A 9,931-nucleotide genomic window follows, 5' to 3' on the forward strand; every position below is an offset into this window, starting at 1 on the left:
GAGGTCATGCACTTTGGTCAGAAGAACAGAGACATGGACTATTTACGAAATGGGGAGGAAAGTGAGAAATCAGAAGTGCAGAGGCACTTGGGAGTCCTAGTCCAGTTTTCTGTTCAGGTAAAGGTTCAGATTGAGTCAGTAGTTGGGAAAGCAAACACAATGTTGTCACTCCTGTCGAGAGGGCTCGGATATAAAAAAGGGGATGGACTTCTGAGGCTCTGTAAAGCTCTTGTCAGACCATATTTCGGGTATTGTGAGCAATTTTGGGTCCCGTACCTCAGGAAGGATGTACTGGCTCTGGAACGGGTCCAGAGGAGGTGCATGAGAATGATCCCAGGAATGTCAGTCTGAACAAATGAGGACTCTGCGACTATATTTGATGGAGTTTAGAAGGACAAGGGAGGAATCTGATTGAAGCTTTCAGAATACTGAACGGCCTGGACAGAGTGGGCATTGGGAAGATGTTTCCATTGGTAGGAAAGGTGAGGACCCAAGGGCACAGCCTTAGGTAAAGGAAAGACCTTTTCGAACGGAGATACAGAGAAACCTCTTCAGCCAGAGAGTGGGGAATCTCTGGAATTCAAAGCTGTGGAGGCCAGGTCATTGAGGCTATTTAAAACTGAGATAGATAAGTTCTTGATTGCCAAGGGGATAAAGGGTTACAGTAAGAAAGCGAGAGAATGGGGATGTAAAACCGATGGCAGAGCAAACGTGATGGGCTGAATGGCCTAATGTCTGCTCCTCTGTCTTATGGCCTTATGGTGTATAGGGGAACTGGTGGATATGGTGTATCTGAATTTCCACAAGGCATTTGACAAGGTACCACACAGGAGCTGCTCAAAAGGATAAAGATGCGCGGTGTTCTGGTTCCTGTATTCGCATGGATCGAAGATTGGTTCACTCACAGAAAGCAAAGAGTGCGGATAAGTGGGTGTTTTTCTGGTTGGTGATCAGGGGCTAGTGCTCGGCCTCAGGGATCAGTGTTGGGACCGGAATGCGTACAATTCACATTGATGTTTCAGAGTTGGGGACCAAGTGTCGTGTGTTAAAGTTCACAGGAGACACCACGATCACTGGGACAGCAAAGTGTGCAGAGGACACTGAACATCTGCAACGGGATAGAGACAGGTTCAGTGAGTGGGTAAGGGGCTGGCAGATGCAGTACGGTGTGGGTAATGTGAGGTGATACATTTTGATGGAAATAATGGCAAAATAGATGGTTATTTAAATGGTGAACAATTGCAACATGCTGCTGTGCAGAGGGACCTGGGTCTCCTTGTGCATGAATCACAATGTTGGATTGCAAGTCCAGCAGGTGATGAGGACGGCAATTGGAATATTGTCCTCCATTGCTAGAGGGATGGAGTTTAAAACCAGGGAGGTTATGCTGCAGCTGGATAGGAAGCTGGGGAGGCCACCCCTGGAGTACTGTGTACGGATTTGGTCTCCTTACCTGAGGAAGGATGGACTGGTCCTGGATGGGGTGCAGAGGAGTTTCACGAGGATGATTATGGAGTAGAGGGGGTTTGTTTATGAGGAGAGACTGTCCAGCCTGGGCTATACTCAATGGAACTTAGAAGAATGGGGGGATGTTATAGAAACATATAAAATGATGATGGGAATAGATCGGATAGAAGCAGGAAGATAGTTTCCATGGCGGTTGAAACTAGAACAAGGGGTGTGGCCTCAAAATTATGGGGAGCAGATTTCGGACTGAGTTGAGGAGAAACTTCTTCACCCAGAGTGTTGGGAATGTGTGGGATTCCCTGCCCAGGGATGTGGTTGAGGCTTCCTCGTTGAGTGTTTTATAGACAAAGACAGATTTGTGAACAGTAAAGGAATTAAGGGATATGGTGAGAGGGCGGGTAAGTGGAGCTGAGGCCATGAAAAGATCAGCCATGACCTTATTGAATGGTGGAGCTGGCTCGAAGGGCCGGACGGCCTACTCCTGCTCCTAGTTTTCATCTTCTTCTGTTCTCTGAATCACGTCACCACATTCATTTCAGTCTGGCAGTGTTTGAAATATACTTCACCCGATACAGACAGCAAAGTAGATGATATGATGGGATGTAGCAAACTCTGTTACATTCAGCACCATCAGGTGGCAATGTAATAATATCCTGTCAGAAACCTGTCCTCATCAGGGACAAAACCTGCCTGGGTCAGGAAGTAGGGACTGGGCAGGGAACGGGGCGTTTAATCTGCCGCTGAGTTATTTTGGAAACCTGTGCTGCACATGGAGATTTCTCCACATTAGTTTTCATCTGCCAATGACTTGCCTACTCGGTGAAGCTGCCCATATCGGGACACAGCCACTTTGGTCACCCCCACAGCTTTTTCTCCCACCCAACATGGGTCTTGTCAGTGACCCTGAAGACATTACACAGAAACATAAAAGATAGGCCATTTGGCCCCTCAAGCATGCTATCTCATTCGATCTAATCAAGCTGATCATCGAGATCAATTCCCTAATTCCAGGGAGGTTTAACGTTCCGCGACTCCCTTGTCAGGTCCACAACCCCCCACCAACCCAACCTCCACTGCCGGTACCTTCCCCTGCAACCGTAAAAATGCAAAACTTGTGCCCACACCTCCCCCCTCACTTCCCTCCAAGGCTCCAACAGATCCTTCCATATCCGTCACAAATTCACCTGCACCTCTACGCACATCATTTACTGCATCCGCTGCACTCAGTGTAGCCTCCTCTACATTGGGGAGACAGGCCGCCTACTTGCGGAATGTTTCAGAGAACACCTCTGGGACACCCACACCAACCAACCCAACCGCCCCGTGGCTGAACACTTTAACTCCCCGTCCCACTCCGCCAAGGATATGCAGGTCCTTGGCTTCCTCCATCGCCAAACCATGGCAACACGACGCCTGGAGGAGAACGCCTCATCTTCTGCCGAGGAACCCTCCAACCACAAGGGATGAATGCAGATTTCTCCAGCTTCCTCATTTCCTGCTCCCCCCACCTTATCTCAGTCCCAACCCACGGACTCAGCACCGCTTTCTTGACCTGCAATCTTCTTCCCGACCTCTCCGGCCCCACCCCCTCTCTGGCCTATCACCCTCACCTTAACTTCCTTCCACCTATTGCATTCCCAACGCCACTCCCCCAAGTCCCTCCTCCCTACCTTTTATCTTAGCCTGCTTGGCACACCTTCCTCATTCCTGAAGAAGGGCTTATGCCCGAAACGTCGATTCTCCTGCTCCTTGGATACTGCCTGACCTGCTGCGCTTTTCCAGCACCACATTTTTCAGCCCAAGCATACATAAAACCTGCGATCTCAGATTGGAATCTTAATCTCGAGAAAATATATATTTAGTGTTTCAAACATTGGCAAGTAAACATCATCAAATTATTTTGATAAATATTGTGAAGGGATATATTATTCCATTTTTCATCTCTTCTCTGAATTTCTTCTGGGTAACTGCATAAATAAAGGTGTTTGTGCAGCAACTCAGGAGCTGGAGCATGAAACCAATCTCTCTTACAAATGCTGGCAGAGAAACTGGATATCTCAAGTAATCAAATCGTTTCAGTATTGAATAAGTAATGAACACCACCCATAACGTGATGAAATTACCAGATATAATAAATAACATAATCATGGATTTCCTCCTACTCCCCATCTCTGGGTCACTGACACTGTCCCCAATCGTCTGAGCCCGGAGTCTCCTGCGAGCTCTGTTGGCTAATATAATGTTTCTGACTGTCAATGTGTTTAACAGGAGAATCAAAATAAATGGAATGAATGGTGTTATGATGTAATGCATTAATTCAACAATAGTCCAGGTAATCGATGCACTTACATTTGGATGTACTCGACAAAACCATGGACTATTAGAAAGCCAATATCGATGGGAATACATGAAATACCAGACAATGTTCTTCAAACCACTCAGCACAGTCACTGTTCCTAAAACCACACCCGCTGTTTTCTTGGTGCAATGTTTACTTCTCAGCTTTTGGCAACATATGGCCACAAACCGATCAAAGGTGAACGTGACCATGAACCAGACAGAGCAGTCTGTGGCTGCATAAAGCAGAATAGCGTGGATGTTGCACAAGGAGACATAATGTAGGAAAAGAAACTCCTCCCGATATGTGATAGGAATTTGTCGTAGTATCAGATCGAAGATAATGACCAGTAGATCCGCCGTTGCCATAGCCACCAGGTAATGAGTGACACATTTGGAAAGGCCACACTTCCCCCGAACCAGGATCGTTATTGCAATCACATTAACTTGAAAGAAGAAGATAAATAAATTCATTTATTGCTCAGGTATAATGAAGAAATGCTTTTTATTGCTTTATTTAAAGTGCAATATTGAAACTCATTCTTAATGGTATCCCATGTTCTTGCATCAAACTGAAACTTTTTCATAAATTCGCTGTTAACATTCTAATCTGGATGGATTCTAAATGTGGTGCTTGTCAGAGAATGGAAAAACTGCAGTCAAAGGCAATGATAACTGTGCAGCCAAACAAAAATCAGAAAGCCATGTGTACCAATGTAAAATTCACCACTTTCACAGCTGCTCATGCATTGAACGAATCAAAAAGAATAACTTGTCACACCGGTACAGAAGCAGTGATGACCCTCGAATAGACTGTTCCCTGGGATGAATGGGACAATGAGAAACTGTTACAATAGCTGTTACAACAGCATCTGCTTCGATCATCCCTGGGAAGGAGTTACAGAAACAACGTGAACAATCAGCTCCCGCAGTCAGAGGGCATTACACTTGCTTGATGATCTGCTCTCTCTCTTTCCAACTGAGCGATTAAGACCTGCATTCAGCAGTAATGTTCTGAAGGAAAGGGGTTAATTGCAGGAAAAGCAGGGACTGTGTCTTCGCCTCACAAATGGTATGATGTTAATGAATTCTTATTGAAAAACAGAATTGTTATTGATAGCTGGTCATTGCTGAAGCGCAAGGCAGATCAAAGAAAAGTGTCTCAATAATTAACATAACACATATGGTTATACTCCACTTCTTAAGACGTCATCCTGAGGGTGTCACTTTCCTGGGACACCAACAGCAGCTATGACCGGGTAGTAAATCCTCTGTATATCAGTGATCGCCCACAGAATCTTCAGCTTGACCATAAAACTAAGAGACATAGTTTCCCTTTTGTAAATTACAGTTATTTTGATGATTCTTGTCAGGGATTAGCCAGTTCTCTCTTTGAGAAATTGAGAAAACTTCCATTATCTATAGGAGGCAGAATTCATCAGATCAGAAAATCAATTCCCAAGTTAATGAGCCTAATTACAACTACAAACAAAAGTAATGAAATCAAAAACTGTAAGGGGAATGTGTACATGAGCAGGACATGTCCTGACCAATTAACCCTATCCCTTCTCCCCAATTACAATCATTCGTCCAAATCTGCATATTAATAGAATAGTCCATGTTCGACAATTCTAAAAAAGATATCTTCTGAAACAAATCAACAGTGGGTAATAAGAACAAACCTAAATTAGAAATTATAATGGGGGAGTTTAATTGTCAGTACATAGAGTGATCTAGTGTTGGCATAATTCAATGGGGACGTTCACTGAGGGTACAGTCACTGGTTTCCCCACCAGCAACGTCCTGGAGCCATTGACTAGAAACTTAACTAAACTAGCCACATAAATGCTCTGGCTTTTTTTAGCACCTGGTGGGATGAAGGTGTCTCTGGGGGCAGCAGCATTTATTTCCTGTCCCTAGTTATTCTCCAGAAGGTGAGGGATGGGCTGCTTTCTTCATCCCTACAGTCCCTGTGGTATAGGTGGACACATACTGCCTACAGCAAGTCAGAAGCTTGGAATACTGCACTCAGTAACTCACCTCTTGGCTCCCCAAAGCCTGTCTAACATCTGCAAGGCAAAACATAGTAATGTAATGGAATACTCCCCACTTGCCTTGAAACTTTGCATCAGGTCCTTTCCCATTTGAAAAGACTCAAAACCTCCCCTTCAGAGGTGAGCAGAGACCTGGGGAAGTTGAAACCTCTGAGGTAGTAGCAATTATCAATTGGTTCAGTTTGGTCAGAGGGTCACAAAGAGAGAGAGAGTGAAGAGCAGATTCATTCATATGGGTAAACCCTGAGGAACTTCAGTTGGGTGAATAGAATCGAGAGAAGGAGATTGTTCTTCAAACAGAATTTAAAAAAATAGTTGTGGGATTAATATGAGTCATAGGGTCATAGAGATGTACGACACAGAAACAGACCGTTTGGTTCAAATTGTCCATGCCAACCAGATATCCCAAACCAATCTAATACCATTTGCCAACACCCGGCCCCTATCCTTCCAAACCCTTCATATTCATATACCCATCCAAATGCCTTTTAAATGTTACAACTGCACCAGCTCCATCACTTCCTCTGGCAGCTCATTCCATATATGTACCACCCTCTACGTGAAACAGATGCCCCTTCGGTCGCTTTTATATCTTTCCATTCTCATCCTAAACCTATGTCCTCTAGTTTTGGACTCCCACCCTTTGTCTATTTATCCTATCCATGCCCCTCATGATTTTATAAACTCTATAAGGTCACCCTCAGCTTCTAACGCTCCAGGGAAAACAGCCCCTTCCTGTTCAGTCTCTCCATGTACCTCAAATCCTTCAACCCTGGCACCATCCTTTTAAATCTTTCTGAATGCTTTCAAGTTTCACAAGATCAGAATTACACGCAATATTCCACCAGTGGCCGAATCAATGTCCTGTACAGCTGCAACATGACCTCCCAACTCTCATACTCAATATTCTGACCAATCAAGGAAAGCATACCAAACGCCTTCTTCACTATCCTATCTACTTGTGACTCTACATTCAAAGAGGTATGAACCTGCATTCCAAGGTCTCTTTGTTCAGCAACACTTCCTAAGACCTTACCAATAAATGTATAAGTCCTGCTAAGATTTATTTCTCGAAAATGCAGCACTGCGCATTTATCTAAATTAAGCTCCATATACTTCTCCTCAGCCCATTGGTCCATCTGATCAAGATCCCATTGTACTCTGAGGTGACCTACTTCGCTGTCCACTACACCTCCCATTTTGGTGTCACCTGGTGTCATATGGGTACACAAAACATGGGTGTTCCAGACACAGTTGGTAATGAATAAATAATGTTCCCACAGATGACAAACACATCTACATCGATTTTAAACATTTGGTGAAAGAAACAATGGAGACATGGGAAAAGGTCAATCCTGCAGCTAATTGTTTGCCTCTGGGTGCACTGCCTCAGATTATGATGGATACAGATTCAATGGAGGTGTTCAGGAGGGAAGTGGCAGGACATAGCCATCAGGTTTTGGTGGTGTTCATAGACCTTTCCCGGAGGTATGAAAAACGATCGAACAGACTGGGGTGCTCTTCCACAGGAGCAGAGGTGATTGAGAAGAGATATCGATGAGACATTTCCAATCATCAGGAGCATAGACAGCATAGACAGGAAGGAACATTTCCCCTTGATGGAGAGAGCAATGCCTGGAGGGGAGGGGGTGAGGTGTCAATTTAACTGAAAGGGCAGCATGTTTAGAGGAGATGTGAGAGAAAAAACCTTTTCACCCAGATGGTGGTGGGAATCTGGAACTTCCTACCTGTAGAGACAGACACACTCACAACATTGAAGAGTTATTTTGATAAGCACATTGTGTTGCCAAGGCACAAAAGGCTATGGGCCAAGTGCTGGAAAATGGGATTAGAATAGATAGGTGGTCGTTTCTGACTGGCGCAAATGTGATGGCCAAAGACCTCTATGACTCTATGACTTAATGCAGCACATTTACCAAGGATCCCCCTTCATCCCCACCTGTGACGACGCTGTCACTTTACTTTCAAACGTTATTTTATCCTGTTTTTTTTTGAAGAGAGGTTGTAAAGACAGAGGTGCCAAACTGGCTACTGGAGATGGCTCCAGTAAATAAGGTAGGAGGCCTTTCTGTTACTTTTAAAGGTTGGAACAATGGAAGCAGCTTCAATGGGAGTGGCCAGCTCTCACAGACCAGACTTTCTCGTTTATATTTTAGCTGGAGCAGGCAGAAGCTATCTGGGGTCCCAGAAGAGTTGGGAGCTTCAGTGAATGATTCCGAGCTGGTACTTTTTCTGGGATCTCTTTTGATGCTTTGTTCCACCAGGATCGAAGAACTGTATTTAAGAATCTGGGCCTGAATTGGCCGTTTTGGTGAGTTTATGGGATGTTACCACATTGGAACAGTTTATTAGTAATAGGTACCCCACTTATTATTCAGTTAAATTTTCCAATAGTCGAGTTATTCTAAATTCCTCTCTATTTTGTTTGTATTTTAACTGTAATGTTTAAATCTATTGTGTTTTGCTTAACGTCGGGTCGTTTGACCAATCGCATTGTATCTGGAACACGCACTTCACATCTACCTTTAAAATAAAAAAAGGTGAGGGTCCAGGTGACCTTCATTAAATATCTTTAGGGTGTGTGGTCTGCTCCATAACAAATGTTCGGATCACAATGTATCATTCCAAGTTGGGTTTAGGATTGTTGGTCTTGACGCAGCAAGTGGTAGGTGTTAGTGTCTTTTGTTTTGGATGTTTAAACCTATTTTGGAGTTGGACGAAGTGACTTTTGGGGGATTTGCAAAAAACTGAGCAAAGCAAACAAGCTGGAGTTGGGGTTTGTAGACAAGTTGGAGTTGGGGTATGCAGACAAGCTGGAGTTGGGGTTTATAGACAAGCTGGAGTTGGGGTTTGTAGACAAGCTGGAGTTGGGGTTTGTAGACAAGCTGGAGTTGGGATTTGTCGACAAGCTGGAGTTGGGGTATGTAGACAAGTTGGAGTTGGGGTTTATAGACAAGTTGGAGTTGGGGTATGTAGACAAGCTGGAGTTGGGGTTTATAGACAAGTTGGAGTTGGGGTATGTAGACAAGCTGGAGTTGGGGTTTATAGACAAGTTGGAGTTGGGGTATGTAGACAAGCTGGAGTTGGGGTTTATAGACAAGTTGGAGTTGGGGTATGTCGACAAGCTGGAGTTGGGGTTTATAGACAAGTTGGAGTTGGGGTATGTAGACAAGCTGGAGTTGGGGTTTATAGACAAGTTGGAGTTGGGGTATGTAGACAAGCTGGAGTTGGGGTATGTAGACAAGCTGGAGTTGGGGTTTATAGACAAGCTGGAGTTGGGGTTTGTAGACAAGCTGGAGTTGGGATTTGTCGACAAGCTGGAGTTGGGGTTTGTAGACAAGTTGGAGTTGGGGTTTATAGACAAGTTGGAGTTGGGGTTTGTAGACAAGTTGGAGTTGGGGTATGTAGACAAGCTGGAGTTGGGGTTTGTAGACAAGCTGGAGTTGGGGTTTGTAGACAAGCTGGAGTTGGGATTTGTCGACAAGCTGGAGTTGGGATTTGTCGACAAGCTGGAGTTGGGGTTTGTAGACAAGCTGGAGTTGGGGTTTGTAGACAAGCTGGAGTTGGGGTTTGTAGACAAGCTGGAGTTGGGGTTTATAGACAAGCTGGAGTTGGGGTTTGTAGACAAGCTGGAGTTGGGATTTGTCGACAAGCTGGAGTTGGGGTTTGTAGACAAGTTGGAGTTGGGGTTTATAGACAAGTTGGAGTTGGGGTTTGTAGACAAGTTGGAGTTGGGGTATGTAGACAAGCTGGAGTTGGGGTTTGTAGACAAGCTGGAGTTGGGGTTTGTAGACAAGCTGGAGTTGGGATTTGTCGACAAGCTGGAGTTGGGATTTGTCGACAAGCTGGAGTTGGGGTTTGTAGACAAGCTGGAGTTGGGGTTTGTAGACAAGCTGGAGTTGGGGTTTGTAGACAAGCTGGAGTTGGGGTTTGTAGACAAGCTGGAGTTGGGATTTGTCGACAAGCTGGAGTTGGGGTTTGTAGACAAGTTGGCGTTGGGGTTTGTAGACAAGCTGGAGTTGGGGTATGTAGACAAGCTGGAGTTGGGGTTT

The 9,931-nt window shown here is 44.8% G+C and overlaps 1 protein-coding gene across 1 annotated transcript; it reads right to left on the reverse strand.

Moving 5' to 3' along the window:
- Nucleotides 1-3,357: 3,357 nt before the first annotated feature.
- On the reverse strand, nt 3,358-5,132 carry LOC148137334 (putative G protein-coupled receptor 139). Its single transcript, XM_087982932.1, has 2 exons — nt 5,038-5,132; nt 3,358-4,252 (listed from the first exon to the last, which is right to left on the reverse strand). Exons 1-2 carry the CDS (start codon nt 5,130-5,132, stop codon nt 3,358-3,360), a joined length of 990 nt encoding a protein of 329 aa, XP_087839058.1.
- Nucleotides 5,133-9,931: the final 4,799 nt, after the last annotated feature.

The sequence above is a fragment of the Chiloscyllium plagiosum genome, unplaced genomic scaffold, assembly GCF_037043375.1.
Source record: "Chiloscyllium plagiosum isolate Xiang-an unplaced genomic scaffold, Cpla_swu_hap1 HiC_scaffold_44, whole genome shotgun sequence".
Taxonomy (NCBI): Eukaryota; Metazoa; Chordata; class Chondrichthyes; order Orectolobiformes; family Hemiscylliidae; genus Chiloscyllium; species Chiloscyllium plagiosum.